The sequence below is a fragment of the Helobdella robusta genome (assembly GCF_000326865.2).
Source record: "Helobdella robusta unplaced genomic scaffold HELROscaffold_3, whole genome shotgun sequence".
In the NCBI taxonomy this organism is placed as follows: Eukaryota; Metazoa; Annelida; class Clitellata; order Rhynchobdellida; family Glossiphoniidae; genus Helobdella; species Helobdella robusta.
The window spans coordinates 6,062,003-6,087,318 of record NW_008704501.1 but is presented as its reverse complement, the minus strand read 5'-3'; the positions used below and the strand labels follow the sequence as shown (position 1 = coordinate 6,087,318).

Here is a 25,316-nt window from a genome sequence, read left to right as displayed (position 1 = left end):
GAAAATTATTCTGCAGAATTTGTTATTATAAGTTAATCAATTGATTGTATTTTTTTTGTAGCACTAGCTAAATGTTATGTTTTTGAGCCATTTGTAATTAATTTATAAAAAAACTAATAATTTCAATGGCAGTACAAATAAATAAGATTAATAGAAAAACAATTTCAAACAGTATTTGGATGGAGATCAACTAAAGCGTTTTTAAAAGTCAGTCTCAACTTCGTTCAATAACGTTGGTTTGTTGTGTGTGAAATGGAGCATGAATAAATAAAATAAAACATTTCAACAAAATTAGAACGGTAGTTAAAATAAAAAAATGCCGACCCTCAATTCTCACACAAATTTTTACATCTTAATTTTTTAAATTTCGCGCTAAAATTTAAAAATAACCTATGTATCATTGATCATTGATCAAATTTGGCAACTTAATAGAAGCAGCTTTGCCATTTAATTAGAATGAATTGAATTATTTAAAAAATGATAGTAACAGCAAAATGTACTGACTTCATTTCTTTTAACTTCAGCAAAGTTTCTAAAGACGGTCCAATTGACAATTTCAGAGCAGGGAGGAGTAGTAAGGCTACCAGGGTATCTGAAGAACGACCCTTTCTCTTGAGGCAGTAGAAGAAATGGCTTTATTTTAACCTGAACGCTAACCGTCTGCCTTGAAAGTTAAATTTAAATAAGGTGTTAAATTAAATTAAATTGAAAAATTAAAGTGTTTTATTAAATTAAATTAAATTGTTAAATTAAATTAGATTGTTTAATTATATTGTCAAAATAAACGACCGACCTGATTCTTTGACGGAACCGACAAGTCTGAGAATTTCTCCAATGGTTGAGCTGCTGCTTTCGTCGTGTTCGTCATTGTTCGTCATTGTTCGCAACCTTCCAATTTTATTCATCGAAATAATCTTTTATTACTGATTAGAACTTAAAATAACTGTTAACTTTTTAACTGAAAACTCAAATTCAAAAACTGAAGAAACCCAAACAAATAGTTAGTGAAAATGATTAAAGATATTTATCGATGTTTATAATTGGTATTGTTTGATTTAAAAAATAGTTTCGGTGATATTTTATAAACACAACAACTTGAACATAAATGTCTATAAGTTAAGTTTGAAAATAACTGCAAGGAAGCACAAAACTTGGCATAGGACAGCGAGGACAGCTAAACCATCAGCATGCGCCATTGCTTCGTTCAAGCTTTTGTATTTTGTATTGTAATGAATGAGGTGTAGCTAGATTTTGAAATATTATTATTGGTATTATTATTATTATTATTATTATTATTATTATTAGTAGTAGTAGTAGTAGTAGTAGTAGTAGTAGTAGTAGTAGTAGTAGTAGTAGTAGTAGTAGTAGTAGTAGTAGTAGTAGTAGTAGTATCGACAGATTTTTCATAAAATATAAACCATTAAATACGACTACAAAATCGAAATAATTTTTTACACCCACTTCAAGAGGATACTGCCTGCTCTTAAATGTATGTTCGGAGCCCCTGCTGTCATCACTACCCCACTGCCCATGAACCCCCGCGAGTAGGTAGGTCCCCGGCAGACCACCTCCATTCATTGTTGGTTGATTGGCGATTGCTACACCCGGGTTGTACTTTATGTCCAGGTTGACTGAAATTTTAAGCGACCATGTCGGTTGAAAATTATCATTCAATAGGTTAGTTAAAAATAGCAGAAAAAAAGAAGAAAAAACAATATCAGAGTGTTTCCAAAGTGCAAATAAAGCCTTTTTAAAAAACAAAATATTCGTGAAAGATCATTCAGTCACACACGTGTGGCCATTGTTCAGCAGTTCCAACTCTGATACATCGTTTAGTGAATTTCGGTACGCCGACGAGAAAACGAAATCACCAATGTTCCTATTGTATTGAGATTCCAAAGTCTTCAGATCGATGGGAGACTGCTTGAGGCCGGCGCACAGGCTGAAATCGGATGACAACTGGTACCAGTTTTTGGGACCATCTGTCGTACGTTATTCGTTTGGAGGATTTTGAAAATAATTTTTATAATATGGCTGTGTGTTGATCAAATAAAAAACTGGGATGATGAACATTAAATGCGTAACAAGTGGAAAGAAGTGTGTGTGATGGAAATAGTTTTACAACGGTCACCAAATTAAATAAGAACGGTCAACTAAATTTAATGAAATAATAATTGAATAAATATATTTTTAGGAAATAAAAAAATAAATAAATATGGACCATTTAAAGAAAATAAAATATTTACTTTGAACCAGGTTACCGTAAGTCCAATGAACTGGGGATGAGAAAAATTCAATGACATTTAATTAATGATGTGAAATAAGCGAATCTAATTTATCTACATTAAAATAATTTCTAAATTTGAAAAAATATTTGCATAAAATAACTGTTAATAACCGCAGCCAGCCAAATTAATAACAATTCTAACAACGAAAAATATGAAAAATATGAAACCTACCGGAGCCAGGAGTTTCAGAGCAGCAGACAACTCCAAACAGAAAACTAAAAACCAACTCCAACATTTTTTTGACCTGTTGACTTTTTAGTCTGGATAAATTATGCTTTCATACAATGATATGATTATCAAATACGAGTTCGCATTTGATGAATCGAGATTTTCAAAACTTAACTTAACAATCTTAACTTGCAAGCTTTACTTAAACGCACCAAAATATAACTAATTTTTACAAATATATACAATGCACAAAATTTTTCAAACAAACATAAATAAGTATTTCTAAATATTTTATGAATTCATTCATTTGGTGGTTGTACATTCATTCAGCATTGTATTAATATTATAGAGAGAGATGCAATCATGAGTGTAAGGATTGTTAAAAAAAGTTTTTTAAAGTTCATAGTTAAGATGAACACGCACCCACGCTTAGAGCCTTAGAACAACAGAATTTTGCGCTGAAAATAACAGTTAGACAGCTATCTGAAATGTAAAAATAATGATTTCTAATTAACCACACACATTCAGACAGATAAAATCATTAAAATGTAAATCATAAGCATGACAGATGTTTTAGATTATATTGAATCATAGATATCTTGATGTAGTAACAGCCTTTGGATACAAAAGTCCTAACACACGCACATCATTACTTGAGCATAGTAGGCCCTGCATTGAGCCATCGCTTTGCTTATACTATCTTTGTTTTGTAATGCTGTTGAGTTTTGATCACCGTTCATCTACTGAAAACTTTTGTATCGTTAATTGTTAATTTTCTTCTTTTTAAGGGAGTTTACATTTATTTGAGAATTTACAGTATTTGATGTCACCAGTGGTAGAAATTTCATGTTTATAACTAATTCTATAATGTTATTTATCATCGGCATGTCTGTCACATCTTCACATCCTTACACGTTTTTGTATGAGTGTTTGTGCTGATGTGTGTGTGTGTGTGTGTGTGTGTGGTGTGTATAAGTACGCATGTGTGTATGTGTGTGTATAAAAATGTGTGTAAGTTGGTCTGCGTGATTGTGGCAGGCATGTGTGTATGTGTGAACGATAAGGTCGCCTGAAGCACTTGATGTGTTCACTTGCTTGTGAGTGATTGATTGGGCGCGAGTTTGGAGATCATTGTACATTTATAGGGTCTTTGTGTGTGTGCGTATGTGTCTGTGTGTGTGTATGTGTGCTGTAATCATGGATGTGTGCACGAATGTATGCCTGCGTACGTGCTTGTTTGGTTTGGTTTTCATGTAAAAAAATAGTTATATGTATACATTTGTATGTATGTGTGTATGCGTGTGTGTGTGTGTATGTGTGTGTGTTAATGTTTTTGATTGTCAACTTCAATCACAGCATAACATAACTGGCTTCAGTCGTTTTTTATGTTTCGCTTCTCTAAAAAGTCAGCTTCCTTCCCAGCATGTGTGTGTGTTTGTTTGGGTGTGTATTTGCAGTACAATCCCAAATGAATTATTATTAATTTATAGAATTGTTAGCGCTTGTTCATGCGGACCATCAATCATCATCATCTGTGCGTTCATTCATCCATGAATTTATTCTTTTTTTATTTCATTCATTCATTGATTCATTCATTGATTCATTCATTGATTCATTCATTGATTCATTCATTGATTCATTCATTCAATCATTCATTCAATCATTCATTCATTCATTTTTCTTTTTCCTTTTTGTTAATATTTTCTTTCATTTGCTCGTTTTTCCTTCCGTTGGTTTAAATGTTTTCTGGTTCTTTGTATTGTTTGCACGTTTTGTTCGAGCATTAATTTTTTTCCTCCTTCGCTTTGTTTTTTGATTGTTTTTATTTGCTTTTTTTGTATGTTTTTATCTATCTTTTGTTTTTCTAATTTTTGTCCTATCGTTCGTTCGTCCGTTTGTTTGTTTGTTTGTTTAATGTTTTGTATAAATGTTTCCCGCCAAGAAGTTAATTCTGTTTGTTAGACATTAATACACTGTTATCATTTTATTGGTTTAATATTTTATATTCACCTAACGGTTAAAATTTCATTTGTACTATTTTGTTTTTGATGTATTTTAATATTTTTTTTATATATAAAATTTGTTTAGATGTTGTTGTCCTTGTTTATCAGTCAATTTTTTTTTCTCCAATCTTGAATTCAATCATTCGTTCATACCCCATCGGACGTTGTTCTCCAGGAAGGCTGCCAACAACAACAATAACAACACCGACAATAGCAACAACAACACCAACAACAACAACATCACCAACACCAACAACAACAACACCAACAACACCAACAACAACACGCAAACATGCACCCCGTTCAAGTTGAAAAATTTAATTTCGCCATTCGTTCCGTGAGTAAGAAAGGGTGTGGCTGGTGTGAATGTACATTTCTAACTTTCCTATTCATTCACCGCGTCACATTCATTTCTATATTCTTCTCTTTCCAACGAGTCGCGACAACAAAAAACCAACCGGTAAAATTAGTTTCACGAACAAATCTTTGCACTTTGCAGTAGTTGTTTTTTATTTCTTGTGGTGTGTGTAGAACTTGTTGGTGTGCTGTTTATAGGAGTGTGTATGTGCGTGCGTGTGTGTGTGTGTGTGTGTGTGTGTGTGGTGTGTGTGAAATTTTTAAAATTGATCGAGTAGAAAGAACATGTCTTGCATATTTTTCAGCTCGCCACATTGGTACAGCGGGCCATAAAATGGAAATGTGTTGACAAGAAAAAATTAATAAAAAATTCTTTTGGAATTTTCATAGGAAAAAGTCTTCATAGGAATAAATTCATGCATTTAAATATGCTGACAGTAATGTATGTATGCGTCTAAATAATATGTATGTGTGCATGCATGTAAGTGGGTATGTATGTAGATGTTTACCTATCTTTGTGCAGTCATAAGTGTGTGCTGGTTTTTGTATGTTTGTGTGTTTGGATGTTTGTGTGTATGTATGTTTGTGTGTATGTATGTTTGTGGGTATGTATGTTTGTGTGTTTGTATGTTTGTGCATTTTCTGTTTATGAGGGCAATATTACATTTACATGCCTGATTGAAGAGGAATTTATACGAAGAAAATTGTTTATAGGAGCAACACACGTCGCCCAATCAAGATACGTCTATGTTTTCGCGCGTATGTGTATGTATGCATGTATGCGTCTGTACGTATGTATGCATGCATGTATGTATTCCCACAAATACGAATACAGACAATACCAAACATGTATATACTCAAACAATAAAGATGTGTATAGACAAACACAGAGATACATCTACATACAAAAATACCCGAATGTGTAAAATACCAAATGCGGTATTTGATTTTGCATTTGTATTCATTGAGGTGCGTGGTTGAGCCGGGTGGCTTGGGGTAGGGAGGAAATGTTTTAGTTGGGAGATTAAATAAGTCTTCTGAGGATTTCGTTGCACCGAAATTGATTTTTTGACTTTATTTCTTGGAGTAATAAAACGAATATATACAAAACAGAACAAAACGAAACGTTGATTTTTATTGTGTATATTTATTTTTCTTAGAAATATATTTTATGTTGTTGATTAAAGCATTAGAAACAATCGTCGTCATCATAGCTTTAGTTTCTTTATGCAATGAAAAAACATGAACATGAGAAAATCAATTTGTCTGCACGTTTGTGTGTGTATGTGTATCCATGTATAAGTGCACATATGTGCCTGTATGTTTGGTGTGGGCATGTATGTTTGCATATATGCGTGTTGCTTATGTATATATTGATTTGGAATTGTGTGAGCACACATTTGTTTGTGTGTGTGCGTGTGAGTTTTTGTCTGTGTAATGTGTGGTCCGTGTGTTTTTTATCTGTATGTGTGTTTCTGTGTGCTTTTAAATATAGAAATTTTTTCATTTATGACATGAAAGCATTGCTAACAAATATATTGCGGAACAATTTTTAAATTAAAATTAAGACGACTGAACACCATTGCACTGCACATAGCAACCGCAAGTTCTGATTAGAAATCCATTTATAAAAATTTGCTGTATGTGTGTGTTATTGTTTTTGTCCGTATGTTTGCATATTTGTGTGTATATCTGTGTTTATGTGTCTCTGTACAGGCTGGTGTATGTTTTATGTTGTGTGTATTTTTATGTATCTCAGAGTGGATTTATAAATATTTGTGTGGCCTGGTGTGTGTGTGTGTGTATTTGTGTGTGTGTTTGCGTGCGTGCGTGCGTAAGTGTGCGTGCGTGTGTGTTGTGTATATACTGTGTAGAAACATCAATTGAATTATTATATTTGGTGAAAAGGGTTGATGAAGTTGCGGCATGAGATGACGAATGAAGCTGCTGCAGCTGCTGTTGCTACTAATGACGGTGCCAACGACGACGACGATGATGGAAAAAACTTCATTTTTCCCGCTTCTTTCATTTCATAACATTATAATTAAACTAATAATAAAACTGTTAGTTTTGGAATGTTTTTAAATAAGCATTTCCAATATAGACCTCGTCTAGGCAGCAGTTGAACCAAGTGCTTCAACCATTACGCCTTCTAAATCGGTTTAGTCGTAATTTAAAAATAATGCAACATAGTAAAAAATACAAGGTATGTCGCGATAATAATAATAATAATGAAGAATTTATAAGTTGGAAAAGAATGGAGTTGAGAATAATTTTAAAATTAAAAAAAAGTGAAAAAATGAATACAAACTCGAGTAAACATGAGAAAAAACAAGGATTGTCCCAAGGAATTGCATTAGCGAGTCAAAAAACATAATTTAGGTCCAATGCTTAACATGCTGTCCTCTCAGTGAAACACAACAAAGGGTTTTTTATTCTTATTTTTGCGTCAATAAATCAAGCCAAATGTAAGAATAAAACACATTGTCGTCGTCGTCATCATTTCAGAAATTTTAACATCGTCGTCGTCTAACACTACTGATTTATACAACAGTAAAAGAAATTGAAACAAGAGGTTTGGCAAACGATAACTAACTGATATACCGAACCATTAAATATATTTGAACGATTTTTTAATAATTATAAATTTAATACATGTTACAAAATTAAACGTTAATACATGAACTACAGATAAAATAGAACATGCAACATGACATTGGTATAAAAAGTTACAATAGTAAAATGATCTTCGTACACTTTTCGTCACATTTTGAAAAAATCAATTTCAAACACAAAACTAAAACAAAGACGCGTAGTTCATATTGCTCAAAATAAAATGTTTTTAAAACGTTTTTACAAGCAATCCTTGAGAGGGAAACAAAACACAAAACCATCCATCTGCTTAATTCAATTTCAAAACCATCTAATCTAGCGTTTCACGTTTTTTTTTGAAAATTCAAAACATACAAATTATACAAAGTAGATAAAAAAATGCATCTATAATATTATCATTTCTATAGATTTCGCTATTATTTTTATTTTTTATTCATCAATTTGCTTGCACTGTAATACTTTCTGTTGAGTTTTGGCTTCTCATTCCACTCCTTTTGAATAATTTATGAAGAGTTTGTTTGTAGGGAGGAAGAGACATTAAAAATTTGTCTACAGTTGATTTATATTGATGTTATTCTTATTGTTAATGTTTTTGCTGATGTTATTGTTGTTGTTTTTGTGGCTGAAAGTTATTCTTGATTGTTTAGTTGATGTTTTTTGTTGATGCAGTCATTTCATTTGTTTTGTGGCTGTTGGTTATGTTGTTTGGTTTCTTTCTTTGATGTTAATGTTATCTTCTGCGCTCTTTTGTTCATTTATTTTCAAGATTTTTTTGAGTTGTATGAAATCTTATTCGTAACAAGATTAATAAGGATAACTTGACAACGAATTTCGCAAATAGTTAAACACTGAAATCCCCTCACATCTTTGTATATAACAAAGAAATGTGATAGAAATGTGGCCAGAGAGAGAGAGAGAGAGAGAGAGAGAGAGAGAGAGAGAGAGAGAGAGAGAGAGAGAGAGAAAGAGAGAGAGAGAGAGAGAGAGAGAAAGAAAAAGAGAAGGAGATAGAGAAAAAAAAAGAAAAAAAGAGAGTGAAAGTGCGGATGTGTGGTGTGTATTTGTTGAAGAATTCGTACAAGACCACTATTGGATGTAGGGTGTCACGTGATGAGGAATGAGACACAGAACCCATCTGTCCCGTTGTAATTCTCTTATTAACTGCGTTCTCCTCTTGCTGCTGCTGCTGCAACTGCCGCTGCTAGTGGTAATGGTAGTAGTGGTAGTTGTTTCTACTACCCACTTTACTCTACAGTAGAAATGACGGAAAATGTAGTACATGTCGTAGTAGTAGTACTAGTGAAGTTAGTAGTTGTTGTGGTGACGGTAGTAGCAAAATCAGCAGCAACAGTAGTAGTAGTCGTTGTAGTAGTAATAGTAGTGGCAGCAGTAGCAGCAGTAGTAGTAACATCCGTAGTAACATCATCCTTGCTTCTACTTTTATGGAACATTAACGGCGTTTTTTTTAGATTCCACTTACAGCCGGTTCATATTTTTATGAGGGTGGTCCAACAATTTTTTATCTTTCTCCATGCTAAAGAGGTAGGCAGATGTTTTACCAGCAAATAAATGATCGCGCGAAACGCGTTTTAAACGTTCAAAAAACATTCCGAGAAGAAAGAGAAAGATGGGTAAAAAATTTTGGTTTTATGTCGCGATTGTGAGCTGCTATTTTTCATACACTTTTAAGTTTTATGTCAAATATTTTGAAGTATTATTATTATTATTATTATTATTATTATTATTATTAGTAGTAGTAGTAATAGTAGTAGTAGTAGTAGTAGTAGCTGTGGTTAGTTGTAGTGATAGTAGTGGTGGTGGTAGGAACAGAAAAATATTTACGTGATTTTGTTTATATTAGGTTGCTGTTTTTCAATTTAAACTTTCATTTGTTAGTGTTTATGGGATTGTTTTGTACTCTTGGACACGTCTGGCGTGGAGTTGTCTTCATTGTTTGGTCTGGATTTGGAAATTTGGTAATTAAGAAAAGGTTGAAATGTGTTAGCAAGATAGATGATTTAATCTAAGACGAAAGAACTAGCTAGATAACTAACTAATTAATCAATCAAAAATTTAATAAAAACAGATAATGCTAAAAATACAGGTGCATTAATTCAAAAATTCACTCCAGCGCATTAATGCATGGTTGAGAGGAGCATGGATGCATGCATGCATGCATATGCCACATGAAGGCTTTGGCATGCAAATATGTGTATTCCCAAGCAAACGTAGCCATCTACATCCATGACGTCACCGATATCATCTTCTTATCGTCTTCATCATCATTTCGTCATCATCATCTTTATCGTCATCACCTTCATAATTTTTTTTTGTCATCACATCGTCATCATCTTTTTCTTCAACATCTTCTTCATCATCGTCATCCCCATCATGTTGTCCCCACCGTTAAAATCATCATTATTGTCTCTCGTCTCTGTCACAAACATCATCGCCATTTTTATTATCAGTTCATCATCATAATTATTTTGGTTACTATTATAGTTTTTTTCATTTAAGTTATTGTCACCACTTTAATCATTCTAATCATTGTCGTCGTTCTAGTTGATGCCATCATTCTAGTTGATGTCATCATTCCAAATTATTGTCATGGTCATATTATTTCCACTTTTTTTTAGCAAACATTTCAACGTTATTAAAATTTTAATTTCAGGCGCCTTTATCAATTTTTTTTCTGATCATTTTTCCTCAGAGTAAGAAATGTTTTCATTTCGTCGTCGTCATCTCGACAAAACTATTATTTTCATGAAACCCATTTTATACTGACGTAATAATATCATCATCATCATCACCACGATCATTATCATCGTCATCATCATCATACTATTATCATCATCATCATCATCATTAAGGTTTCGTTTTCATTATCATCACTACCATCGTTGAAGTTTCATCATAATCATAATCATCATCACCATCGTCGTCATCATCACCATCGTCGTCATCATCATTGTTTTCGAAACGTCCGTTATCATCATTAGAGCCATCATCGTCGTCATCATCACCATCATCTGTCCGTCATTATAAAGATCCATAAATGATTAATGTGAGCTATGCCTTAAAATATCTTGGAGAATATTTAAGCAGGGAAATGGATGGATGGATGAATGGAGGAATGAATATATAAATGACGGTAACGATGATGATGATGATGATGATAACGATGATAAAGATGACGGCGATGAAAGGACCCTGCTACTATCAAATTAACATACATAGATGCCATTCAAAAAATAACTGTCAAAAAATTTACTTGAAAAAAAACCATCATGTTGGTCTACTGCGTGTATATACATCCACACATACACTCACACACACACACACAAACACACACAGACAAACACACGCACACATACATACATACATACATACATAGTTACATACACATACACACATGCACGTACAATTTTGAAAAAAAAACTCAGCGAAGCGGCCAATATGGCGTTGATTTATGAGTTTTAATTTTCAAACGGGTTTAAACATATCTGACTCCTCGCTCAATGGCCATTTCTTGGAAACTATACTTTATTATTTTTCATTCATTCATTCATTCATTCATTCATTCATTCATTCATTCATTCATTTCTTCATTTGATCTTTCATTTATTCGTTTAATCAATTGATTATTCGTCCGTTCAATTGATCGTTCGTACATTTATTTATCTGTTTGTTCGATCATCATACGTTAAACACAAAGCCCGCAAAACACACGTAGATATGCAACACACACACATCCGTTATAAACACACACATCCGTTACAAACACACACACACACACATTATAAACACTCACATTCAGTACATAAACGTAAAGCTCCAGCCGATACGAGCCCCAAACTCAAAAAAAAAATCAACTGAAATATGTTCTCTGCATATCTACATGAAGAGCGAATATGTGCTGTCTCAAAATGGTACACATATAACAATAACGCACACATGCACACATACATAAATAGTCACAGTCACACCCACACACACACACACACAGCTGTAGCATACGCACGTATAGAAAACTGCAAACATAATTTAGCGTACCTACATCTACTACATCACGCACTAAACAAATTACGTTAAACAATAAACACGATACATTAAACATACGTTAAACATCCCATGTAATCTAAAATCTCATTAACTCAAACTAATAACACTATAAAACACACTTATGCATTAAACTTTATGCCTCAAACTTTGTTCATTAAATATTATACAACAACGCAAAACAATATTCATAAACTCTCCTGGAAACACGAATGATAAAAAAATTGAGGGTACTACTACTACTACTTCTACTACTACTACTACTACTACTACTACTACTACTACTACTATTACTACTACTGCTACTAATACTACTACTATTACTATTACTACTACTATTACTATTACTACTACTACTACTTCTACTACTACCACTACTACTAATACTACTACTACTAATATAATAATAATAATAATGATAATAATACTAATAATAATAATGATAATAATAATAATACATATATACTTACATATCAACACACACACACGCATTCGTTGAAATTACTTGTAAGGACGCTGAGTGTGTTTCTCTAAATAAATATGGAGTAAGGTATTGATTTGATGATGATATGACGATTGCATTATTATTTGCCCTTGTATGCCGGTATGAATATTTTGAAGTACATTGAATATCTCGAAAGGAAAATATTCGGTGTAAACAAGTATTTGTGTGCCTGTGTGTGTATGTGTGTGTGTGTGTGTGTGTGTGTGTGTTTACGTGTGTGTGAATGTGTGTGCGTATGCGTGTGTGCGCGCATAGGGCTTTGATTCTATTATCATTCTTTGTTGGATATTTTTATTTGATTATTCTTTGTAGCTATTTTTGACGTCAGCCAAAAAAAGTTTAAAAAAATTTTTGTCCTCTCATCAATCAACACTGTATCTCAGTGGTTGGCTTTCATGATGATGATGATGACGATGATGATGATGATGATGATGATGATGATGATGATGATGATGATGATGATGATGATGTGGAGTGGATGATGATGTTGATGATGATGATGGGACGACGATGACGTCACAAAAGCAGATAACAAGGTGGTAATAGCCCACGTAGAACTAATTTACACAAGAGCTTTCTTTGGTAATAAATTCAAAAACAAGATCTTTGAATTCATCTGATTGGACAATCAAATCACGTGCTTTCACGTCTTCCCGCTCGAGGCTCACAAAGATTCGAAATTTCGTGTTAGGAGAGCTAAAAGACGATTCGATGCGAGAGGAGAGAAAGATTGTAACAATTATCTGTCGGAAGAAGAAAGGATAATTTGATGTCGTAAATATCTTGAGCTAAGTGCGGGGGGTTTTTTAATTTTTGAATTTCATTCTACACGAGATGGCGTTTTCTTGAAAAAGCTACGATAAATACAAATTTTTTTCCTTTTTAAAACATCAAGAAATTGAAATGATTTTCAGTCTGAGTTTTAAACTGGACAGGTATTGTTTTCACATTTGCGATGGTGGCAATGATAAAATCATCAAACATAATGATCATGAGGGTAAAAAATAATATGAACATGACAAAAACATCATGAACCACAAAATTATAACTATAAGAATGTTCATGACACAACGAACAATAGGTATAAAAACGTGAAATTTACAAAGAGTATGTACAAAAAAAGTACAGAAATAATATATTAGAAAGCAGCTCGTAAACATGGTGGTATTTTGGCTTTAAATTTAATGTAGGTTAGGTTAGTGCTATAGGGTGAATACTGAGTTTAATTCCATCCCATTCTTAAAATTTTGATACAAATATGATACATATATGATACAAATGTGATACACTTACATACAAACGCTTACATATAAACAAACATACACAATCAAACATACACACATCAACATACAGACACATACATTCACACATAAATACAAATATACATAACTGAAATACAAACAAATAGACGCACAAAAATGTACAAACGCTTCAAACATACAATCAGAAAAAAAACAACAACAGAAGACGAAATAGACATCTATCAAGTAAGTGGATGCCAACAGATTGCACATTTGAGACTAGAACAAAAAGAAAACAATTAAACGAAAAAACAAATAAAAAACAAAATAAGATTGGTAAACTATACAAAACATCGCAAAAAAACATTAACAAACTATAAATTCCAAACATTGCAAGAAATACAAAAAGAGATAGAGATACAAAGAAAAAGACAGGAGAGATAACAATTTATCTTCTTTTTTTATTCTCTACTCGTCCCAGTGCAATATCCATAATATCGAATTTCATTTTTCCAAACGCATCTTAAGCATTCTTCTTTTGAAGTCTAGTCACTCTACTACGAATGAATTAAGAATTTCGGTTTATTATACCAAGTCGGTTTGTTTAAAAATTTTTCATCTATTAGTTTTATTTTCGTTTGAATATTGAATTTACTTTAATTGAAATCTCAAACATTAAAACAGTTAAATAGATGAAAATAAATGAAACTCTATCCAATCATTTCAGTAAATTTCTGCTTTTTGTCTTCACCATGATATGATACAACATAACCTGTGATTAATTTAAAATAATGTTGTTATGATATAAAAAAAAAAAAACTGCGCAGCGCTATAAAAATGATAATAGGATTACGTAAAAATTACGACGCGACGGCAGTTTGATTACACCACGATGACGACATAATGACGAGGAGGATGGCATGCATTTCTACTTTTCAAACGTTTTAAAAAAAAAAGTTTCCGTCCTCAATTTTTTTTTTTCTAAAATTTTTCAAAATTTCGCGATAATTTAGTTTCAGCAATTCATCAATTATAAGCAAATCTAGACAAAATGAAACTTAATAACTTAGCAATTCACACTTGGTTCTTTTTTTTTCTATGTTATCACATTATAAATTTTAAACGAAGTGAAATTGAAATGTGAATTTATGTTGCAATTAAAAAAATTTGCCAACCTACGAATCATAAAGTAGTGAAATAACCAATCAAATCGCTGGAAACATTATCATCATCATCATTATCCTCACCGCCAGTTGTTGTGAGTGACACGTGATCAAAATGAGAACTACTACTATCGTCACCACCGACCTCATCATCGTCATCATCTTCGTCATCAGCCTTCAACACTTGCCCGCTGATTGCAAGCCAGACGTAAGCGAATCTTCAAATGAGAATCTTAATGACGTCACAAATTCTAATGCTACGTCACTTACGTCGTCATTGTTATTATCGATGCCAATAATAACAACAACATCGTCTTTGTCGTCGTCTTCATCGTCGTCGTCGTCTTCCTCGTCAGCTTTGTCTGGATCATTATCAGTTGGAGGTTTATCCTATATTTTATTTTCATTATCAACAATACCATTATCATCAAGGTCAGTGTCATCATCGTCATCATCCTTAAGATCAACATCATCATCATCGTCGTCATCATCATCATCGTCGTCATCATCATCATCGTCGTCGTCGTCACCATCACCATCATTACCAACGTCTTCAGCAAACTCCAAACTGAAAATCCATCCCGGAACAACAGCATTGAGAGCAGCAACAACACAAACAACAAGAACACACCGAACAGGTATAAATAAAAAAACAACAACAAGAGAAAATTCAATTAGACCTGCATTTCTTCCTATGTTATCTTGGACGTCATCATCGTCGTCATCATCAACATCATCTTCAAACGATCTTAATTTAAATTCCTTAATACTAGGGTCATCATCGTCATTGTCATCATTAACAAGTACATTGCCATCATCATCGTCACGTACCATCAGTTCGGAGTACTCGAGAAGTTCAATAAGTTTAAAGTCACGTAGTCTGATTGCGAAAATCATCTCTACTTTTACTATTAGTCCAACTACTGCTACTACTACTGCTACCACTACTGCTACTTTTACTGTTATTACTGTTGCTAATACTACTACTACTACCTCTACTGCTGCTGCTGCTACTGCTGCTGCTACTGCTGCTGCTGCTGTTACTGATGTTGATGCTACCACTACTACTACTTCTACTACTGCTACTACAACTACTGATATTATTGCCGCTGTTATCACTGCCACAACAGCTACTACTGCTACTTCCACTACTACAGAGAACGTTCATCGTAATTCATTCAGTAAAAACGACACCACCATTATAACCAGCAATGAGAAGGTTTATTTCAATTTAAGTGATATAAAACCTTCAAACGCTACTTCAATTGCTAACACTAATCCAACTTTGAGAAGTAATATTACTAAAAACAGAGTAAGTAACAGTGTAACTACGAGTAATAATAAATATAAAGATAAGTTTAAAACTAAGTATAAAAACGCTGGTGTAGTAACTGCCGTTACTACACTCAAAAAGTCACCAAATAACAAAAATACTACAACAGTTTTGATAAATATAACGACACCAGTTACTGTTGCCACAGAAGCTACTACCTCAACTTTAATTACTACTTTTATTGCCGCCGCAACCGTAACCACTAATACTGCAACTGAAAATAATAAAATTAGTAATAAATCGCTGGCGTTTGACGGTTTAGATCCAATTAACAATCCTAGCAAGAGTAATTTTACTGATTTCAGTAATTTTACTTTTACAAAGAATATTGAAAAAAATGATAAGAACGTGCAAACTCATAGAAACAAACTTAGTAACAAGAATAAAAACAACAGCAATGGTGTTTTCAAGAAATACAAAAATAGAAATAAACCTACTGGTAGAAATATTTTAACCAAAAATATTATTATGATTGTCAGTAAAAACATCAACAACACAGTCATAAATGTTACTAACAACAACAACAGCAACATCAGCAACAAAAACAACAACAGCAACAACAACAATAATGACGTTAACGTCAACAATATACACAACATCAACAAAGAAATAATTAGCATAAACGCCAACGACAATGCAATTAATAACAATAACGCCCTTACGAGTATTGGAGAACCAATTGCTAGACACGAAAACAACAACAGCATCAACAACAACACCAACAACGACAACAATAACAATACCAACAACAACAGCAGCAATAATGACATCAACAATCTCTTTACAATATTTTCTTACGGTCGCAGTCAATTTGTTGATTTCAACATCCACAACGATAACAACAACTACAACAATAGCAACAGCAATGTTCACTTCATCAAAGAAAACAACAACCTCAACAACAACAACAACAACAATAACAACAACAACAACAACAACAATACTACTCATAACATCAACAACGACACCATTTACAGCAACGAAAAGACATTAAATGACATTACAGACGATATCAATAACATCAGCAACGTTACATATAACATTAACTACATTAACAAAAACATAAATTACAACAACAGCAATGTACACAGTGTCAAAAACAACATCAACAAAACTGTATACAACATCAAAAACAGCGTCAATGACATCAACAAAACTGTAAATAGCATCAGCAACAACAACATTAATAACAACAACATCAATAACAACAACAAAACTCTATGTAACATCAATAACAACAGCAACAACGACAACATCAACAACAATCTGTCCATGGTTAATCCTATTTGCCTAAAGAACGACCAAGATATTATTACAAGAATACTGAAAAGAGTTATAAATGGTAGTAATGGCACGAATAACAATGGAGAGGATGACGAAGACTATAAAGTTGATGTCATTTTTAACAGTGACGACGACGATGACGTCAGAGTTAATTATAATTACAGCTCACATGGCGATAATGATGATGATGTCAAGTACAATGACGTTAGCGTAACAGGAAAATCTGAGAAAAATTTAAAAAGAATTCAACAAAAATTATTAATTTTGCGCAGACAACAACAAAATCACACCAAACAACAACAGCAACAACAACCCAAGAAATACATCAACATCACCAGACGACGCCAACACAACAACAGCAACATCATCATCAAAAATTTCAACATCCCAACGTTAAACTTGCAGAATGTTTTAAACGTTATAAATGCATCGGATGCCAATTCTTTAGATCTGTCATTCAACAGCATTAGCTACGTCACAATGATAAATCATGACGTCATTTGTAAACGGAATAACAACAACAACAACAACACTAGCAATGATAATAATAATAATAATTATAATAACAGTGAAAGAAACAACAATAATATTAATAGCATAAATGGAAACTTCAGCAAATATGACATCAACGTTAATAACATTACGAATAGTGACAACAATAAAAACATAGACAACTACAGTAATAATAATAACAATAGTAATAACAACAACAACAACTACAATAATAATAATAATAATAACGAAATCGAAACGAAACGCAAAACTTATCTCGTTGAACAGCTCAATCTCTCCAACAATAAATTAACAGAGACCAGTTTTTTTTCACTGGTCACAAAAAATTTTGTCAATGTTGAACGTTGGAACCTATCCTACAACAACATACAACACGTTACAAAAAGTTTCATCAACGTGTTGGCTGGTGTTGGTAGCAACAGTTATATCAACAACAACATCAACAACAACAACAACAACATGATTGTTAACAATAATGACAACAGCAAAAAAGTCAATATGTTTTTTAACAGTGATGATACTAATAACGACAACAACAATAGCAACAACAACAATTATCACTTCTATTATTACGACATCAAAAACATAGGCTCTAACATTAACAGCAACAACAGCAACAGCGTTAACACCCCAACATATCAATCACCAACAAAAACACAAACAACAACAACATCCCAAACAAAAACAACAACAACCGCAACACAAACAACAACAACACCCCACGTCAAATCAATCAATCTGTCTCACAACAACATAAAAACAATTGAAAGCAACTCATTCAATAACCTGCCGGCTTTCAACCGGTTGGCATCAATCGATCTATCTTTCAATCACATCGCCTCCATTGAAAATTGCACATTTGTCAACCTGCATGGCATTCGTAGCATCAATCTATCACACAATCACATCAGCATAATCTGGCCTCTTTCGTTCGCAACACTTGCCCCGCTTGACGATCATCACTGTACCGACGGAAGTGATCCGGAACAAAAGATAATAAATAAAATAGAAGATGATGCCGATGGTGTTGAAGAGGACGAGGATGATGATGAGGAGGATAATTTAAATAGCAAATATAATAGAACTGATGCAGAAAATGACGATGAGGACGACGACGATGATGATAACGTCACAGATGACGGTGACCATGATGATGATGATAACGTGGGTGTAGGTGATGATGATGATGATAGTGATAACGCTGGTGATAATGATAAAAGTGGCGGTTACGTGAGTTACATTAAAAACGACGATGGTGAGTATAACGAAGATGAGGATGGCAACGAAGATGGTGATGATAACTACGAAGTCACCCAGAACAACGCTAACCTGAATGATTATACGGCAGATGTATCAGTCAACGAGATGAACAACAATTCAACGTCACGTTTCACACAACAACTTGGAAAACAATTTTCGCAACGACTATTGTTAGGTAAAATGAAAAAAAATAATTCTGAACCCCCACAACAACAACAACAGCAGCAGGCGCCAAAACAACAACAACAACCGCAACCACCACAACAACCACAGCAGCCAAAACTTTCACAGCCACCTCAAATTCTACAGCCACTAAAACGCCCCAAACGTCAACTACAAAGCAGCACATACAGTGACCACCTAGATCCGATTTTTAGGGCGGATTTCTGTCCATCACACAAGTGGTCCAACCTAGAAGTTGTCGATTTGAGTTTTAACAAACTGACCACTGTCGATGAGTTAGCATTCAAAGGAGCTCTCTGTGGGGTCCGTGTTCTAAAATTGAGTTAGGAATTTCGCAATTTGATTTCTTCTTTTTACCACTCTCTTAACAAGCTTTTATTTTTCATTAATTTATTATTTATCACATGTATTTTATTTAATAATTTATTTAAAATATTTTTTCATACGTTTTGTTACAAATATTTATTCTTTCAGTTAATTTTTCCAAAAAATTATTAACCATAGAGATGAGAATTTTCTAAACTAATTGACGTTTCAGACGACAACAGCCTACAACTGCTTCCGAGGTACGTCGTTGAACATTTGCACGAGTTGGAGTCTATCGAATTGCAGGTTAATGCGTAATAAACAATTTCGAGATTATTAAAAATTATTTAAATTAAAATCAATTATTGATCGATCAACCAAAGACATTTGTCATTCAGCCAACCAATAAATTAAAAACCACAAAACTATCCACATTTTCACCCTAGTAACCAGTCGATAATGAATCGAAATCATTTTTGAAGAATCATTTTAATCCAATTTTTTTAAAATCTTATCAATCAACCGATCACGTTTTGAATAAAATAAATAAACCAATCACATTTAGCCCTATCAGACGATCGACCAATCGGGTTCAGTTTATTCAACCATACTAAACCAATCACATTCATACAAACAAGCCACCCATAACCGGCCAACCAATCATTCACTTCCACATTTAGAACAACCAAATCAATTGGCTAGACGTGGGAGCCTTTACGAATGGCAAGTTGCAACACATCGACCTATCAAACAACAGACTTCACAAAATTATCAGCATGACCTTTCTCTATCTGCCAAATATTCAAACCATAAACATGCAAAAGAACGAACTGACATACATATACAAGTATGCGTTTTACAGGCTTTGTAAGAATGTAGACACGGATAAAGTGGTGAAAATTGATCTGAGTAGCAACAAGTTGAATGTGGAGTCGGTTATGAAGATGATGACTCTGTTTCAGCACCAGGTTAGTTTTGGCCTGGTCTGTGTGTGTTATCACAGTCATCATCATCATCGTCATCGTGATCATTATCATTTTATTCATACTTATCGTCATCACATCACCATCAATTTCATTAATCTCTCTCCAAAGTGTTGAGAGAGAGAGAAAGAAAGAGAAAGAGAGAGAGAGAGAGAGAGAGAGAGAGAGAGAGAGGGAGAAAGAGATGTGAGTAAGAGATAAAAAACAGCAGATGATTAAGTTGTTTAAAGATAGATATCTTCTTTATCAGTGATCAATATTTTTATTGTTATTGTTACTGTTCTGTTTGGTTTATGTTGTTGTTGTTGCTGTTGTTGTTTTTGTTGGGGTTTTTGCAGTGTCCGAAGAGTTTGAATGTAATACGTGGGTTCACGCCTATTCAATTCATACACGCTGAGTGTGGTGTGTGTATGTGTGTGTGTGGTGTGCGTGTGTGTGTGAATTAATTTAATAGTAATAATAATAACAATAATAATAACTCAACAATAATAACTAATTGATGTAATATAATATTTAATATTTTTCTTGATTCTCAAATTTCAAATCGCCATTTTTTTTGACCGTCAGGAATTATCATACGAAGACGTTTCCATGAACAACAACAACAACCACAACAACAACAACAATCATCATCATCACCCCTTTAACAACAACAACAACAATAACAACACTAATAACAACAATAATAATAACAATAATAATAATAACAATAATAATAATAACACGAAACTGCAATGCAGAGGAAGCGTCGACATGAGGGATAACATTGTAGATCAACTGCTGACTGACATTCTACCGCCCTCTCCCTCTTACACCATTCTCTCTCCTTCCGGATCTTACCATTTGCAACCGTCATCATTTTTATCATTATCGTCATCATCTCCGTCGTCATCTTCTTCTTCATCGTCGTCATCTTCATCGTCATCACAAAATGAGACTGTGATGATAACAACACTGCTAGAGAACGTCGACGAAGTTACGAAAAGGTTCAAAAACTGGAACCTCATCCAACTCAACCTCCAAAATAACCCGATCACGTGTGATTGTTCCCTAGTCGAGAAGGTAGCCTACTTGCAATTTCTCGATCAGGTCTATTTCGATGGTACCAGGTTCAAATCCAACCTTGAGAACTGGCTGAATATTGAATGTAGTTATTACAGTGAAGAAGATAATTTAAATGTTGATAGAATAAATAAAACTGATGTGTCATCTGTTCGAAAGAGAGCTAGCAATGTTTACAGTAACTCTAATGTATCATTTAAACATGGTCTTTCATATTTTGCTGACAAAAGCAACACAAGCAACAAAATGAACAACAACAACATCAACATAAATATTAATCCCAAAGTTAACGACAGCATTCAAACGATTAACAAACTTAAAAAACTAAAAATAAAAGACTTCATAGAACAATCAACCCAGCCACAAGCAACTGACGACACCAGCCACAACTCAATAAAGTGCCGGCCAACGGATTTCTACTGCCCCAACACGTGCAGCTGTCGAGACGTTCCAGTCGAAAGTGTAGCAAGCTCCGTTCTTGCCGACCACCACGGCCACAGCGTCTATAACATCAACTGCTCGTATTTAGGTGCAAGCTGGATCAAGTTTGTGCCGAACAAATCTTTGTACACCCTTCTCGATCTATCACATAACTATTTTGAGAATATAAATTTTCTAATCAGTCACTTGCCTGAGTTTGATGGCGAAAATGTTGTTGATGACGATGATAAAAGTAACCAATTTGGTGTTAATAATGATGGTTTTGATGATGAGAACGACGACGATGATGATGATGAAAGGGATGGTGGTGGTGATGATGATGACGGTGACGAGTATGATTACAGATATAAGCTAGGCATTGAACCGTCAAATGTTTTATTGATCGATCTGTCATACAACCAATTGAAATCCTTGTCGCCAGCACGATCCGCATCATCATCGTCGTCCTCATCTTCTTCTTTTTCGCCATCATCTTTACTCATATCTTCCAAAATCTTCAGCCACTTCACCTCTCTGAAGGTCATTTACCTGCACCACAACCACTTGGTGGCTCCTCCCATCTTTCTGCTGCAATCGCTACCGAGCGTCCGACGCATCACGCTGCGCGACAACCCACTACGCTGCCCATGCGCGTCAAAAACGGAAATGAAATTTAAAGATTATAAATATTTTTTACGAGAGGTCATTAAAAACGTAACGACCGATGAAAAATCGCTATTGGATTACGCGGAAGTTAATTGCGTTGGAATGGTAATGAACGCAAATCATAAGCCAGCAGGAAGTCTTGAAGCGAAAAGCAGCAAAACCGGAAATGACTTTGGCGGCAAATCGGATATGTGCCCGGCGAAAAAATTAATGACGTCATCGTTGCGCTTTGATGACGTTGTAGTAGCTGTGGTGTCCATCTTTCTGATAGCGTTAATTGCGATTGTTGTGGTTGTGGTTGTTTGGCAGTTGGTGTTGTTTGTTTTGCTGAAACGAAAGAAGGATGAATACGTGAAGTTGTGTGTCTGGTGGGGTGGCTTCAAAGAAAAAAATGTCAACTTTTTATGCTCGTCGTCGTCGTCTTCATCTTCTTTACCGAGTACATCAACAAAATCAATAAATACACCAACATCATTGTCATCATTAATCACATCAACTACATCAACAACAACTACATTATCATCATCCTCATCGTCGTCTTCGCCATCAGGGCCGACAATACACAAGCATTCAAGACTCAGGTATTTGATACTCTCTCTTCAAAAATGTTACGACTCTAGAAATGACAACCACATCAGAAGCTGCAGTCGCTGCAGCAGCGTTAGTAACGACGGTGAGGAGGACAACAACGACGACAACAGTTACAGACAATTTGTTCACAACGTGTGTGCAGTCATTCGTAGACACGTTGTCACTGGGGAGTTGACGTTTTGTGAAGTTGGCTACTACGACGACGACGATGCCGATGTTTGTCGCGAGAGTAGTAACAACTGTAACGACAGTTGCGTTTACAGAAACATCCACAAATTATTAAGAGAAAGTGATGTGTACATTAGCGAAACACGCAGCGTTAACGACAACTGCACATACAATGACAACGACATTAACGATCTCATCGCACACAACAACGCAGCTTTCAATAACAACAACACAACACGCAACAACAACAACAACACGATGTACAGCAACAATAGCAAAACAATATACAGTAACAACAACACAAAACACATCAACATCAAAAACGAAAAAATATACTTTCCATCAACAAAAATATCCACCCTCAAACAGTATGACTTTTGGTTTGCCATACTGCAGTCAAACAGCACCAGGGGAAACACTCTAAAGGACATTTCAATTCCGAAATTAATCAAAAACGAACTGTTGAAACGCTTGGCCACCGAGTCAATATTGTTGATTGTTAAAAGTTCAAACTTGAGGTCCTCAAACTGTGGTGGGCAGGTCAGCTGCCGTGGCTATCTCGATGGTTCTCACGTACTCTACGGCGATTCTGTTGACTTTTACGAAACTTTCATTAGCAGGATTAAAAATTTAAGCATGAAAAAGAGTGATAAAAGTAGAATACATTTGACCAGGAGGTCAGTTTTGAATTCAAAATACCCATGCGATAATTTTTTTGCAAAAAGTCACCAGGCAATTGTACATAGCACTAATATCATTACTAACACTACTACATCTACTGCTGCTACTACTACAACTACTACAAATACAACCACTACTACTACTGTTGCTGCTGCTTCTATTACTACTACTACCGCCAATTCAGTTAATTTTACACCTACTACCGTTACAAATACTAGCACAAATACCACTTACACTACTAACACTGCAGCGATAGACCAGAGCTTAAGTAGTACAAGTAGAAAAACAAGTATTCACAACGATAAATTTACTAAAGGCAGTAACAATGTAAGAAGTTCAGGTTGTTCTAGTAGGTGGAACCGTGAGGAAGTAATCTGCACTATCCGAGAGGATGGTTTTGACAATCAAGCTTTCGTCCCTGATAAATCATTTGGCAGATATTGAATTGTTATCAATTTTATGTGAGATAGACCGTTTGATTTATATAATAATATTTTATAGTTGGTTGTTTAATTGTTGTTATTGGTTAATTGTGAACATTTTATTGATTTGTTTGTTAAATTTTTTGTTTTTCTTGTAATTCGTTCGTTCGTTCGTTCGCTTGTTCAATCGTTCATGCATTCGTTCATTAATTCATTCACTTGTATGCTTATTCAAATGTTTATTATAAAGTTTTTTGGATATTGCATGGGTAAATTTAGATATAAATTTTTGGTTTTGCAAGAAGATGATTAGAATTAATTTCAAAAAAATTAACAGAAAATTATTTTGCTAAAATTTGATTTATTGTGTGAAAGACAACGGAATGTAATTTTTTTGTTTAATATCGTTCTAGTATTTTTTGCGTAATTAATTATAAATAAATTATTATAAATTATAATTATAAATAAATAAATGTTTTTATTCCCTAGTTCCCTAGATGTCAGGATAACGTCATGTGGTATAGCCGTTTTGTTTGAGTATCGTCTAAAAACAAAATATGGCGCGATTATTTGGAATAATGAAAAAAATATGTGTGCGTGTGTGTCTGTCTGTCTGTCTGTGTATGTGTGTGTGTGTCTGTGTGAGTGTAAATTAATGTATATTTATGTGAAACTTTCAGTATTAATTATTATTAATTTCCTAGTGAATTGTCAGTTAAATGATATGTTTTAGTTAGTCATTTGTTTAAAAGTCTCAAGTCACAGAGTTTTAATTAATTAGCAATGTGTAATATCATTATAGTGATAGTGTACTATTTAAAAATCTAAGTATTAGTTATAGAGTTTGTACATCTAAGATTAGTTTAAATTCGTTTCAATTTACAAAGTTATAATTTGATGTAACAAATAGACAGACTGACATTAGATGTGAATAAGAAACGTCGATGATGACAAGTATTTTGGAGTTAGTTCTTTGGAAAAATAAAAATATTTAAACCCGTATGGAACTTTTTAAACCATCTCTCATCCTTCTCTCTTTCTCTCTCT

The 25,316-nt window shown here is 33.9% G+C and overlaps 2 protein-coding genes across 2 annotated transcripts; one reads left to right on the top strand and one right to left on the bottom strand.

Annotated features, from left to right (window-relative positions):
• Positions 1–447: 447 nt before the first annotated feature.
• HELRODRAFT_65386 (hypothetical protein) lies at positions 448–1,983 on the bottom strand (the record flags this gene model as incomplete). The annotated part of the gene is made up of 5 exons (XM_009021509.1): positions 448–652; positions 787–846; positions 1,147–1,244; positions 1,462–1,631; positions 1,791–1,983. Coding segments are annotated over 5 exons (726 nt in total), but the record flags the coding sequence as incomplete, so codon positions are not given.
• A 12,529-nt stretch (positions 1,984–14,512) lies between these two features.
• Positions 14,513–24,291, top strand: HELRODRAFT_161605 (hypothetical protein; the record flags this gene model as incomplete). The annotated part of the gene is made up of 6 exons (XM_009021508.1): positions 14,513–14,829; positions 14,955–15,035; positions 15,607–19,292; positions 19,509–19,582; positions 19,957–20,244; positions 20,827–24,291. The coding sequence occupies 6 exons, from the start codon at positions 14,513–14,515 to the stop codon at positions 24,289–24,291; spliced, it is 7,911 nt and encodes a 2,636-aa protein (XP_009019756.1).
• Between the last annotated feature and the right edge of the window lie 1,025 nt (positions 24,292–25,316).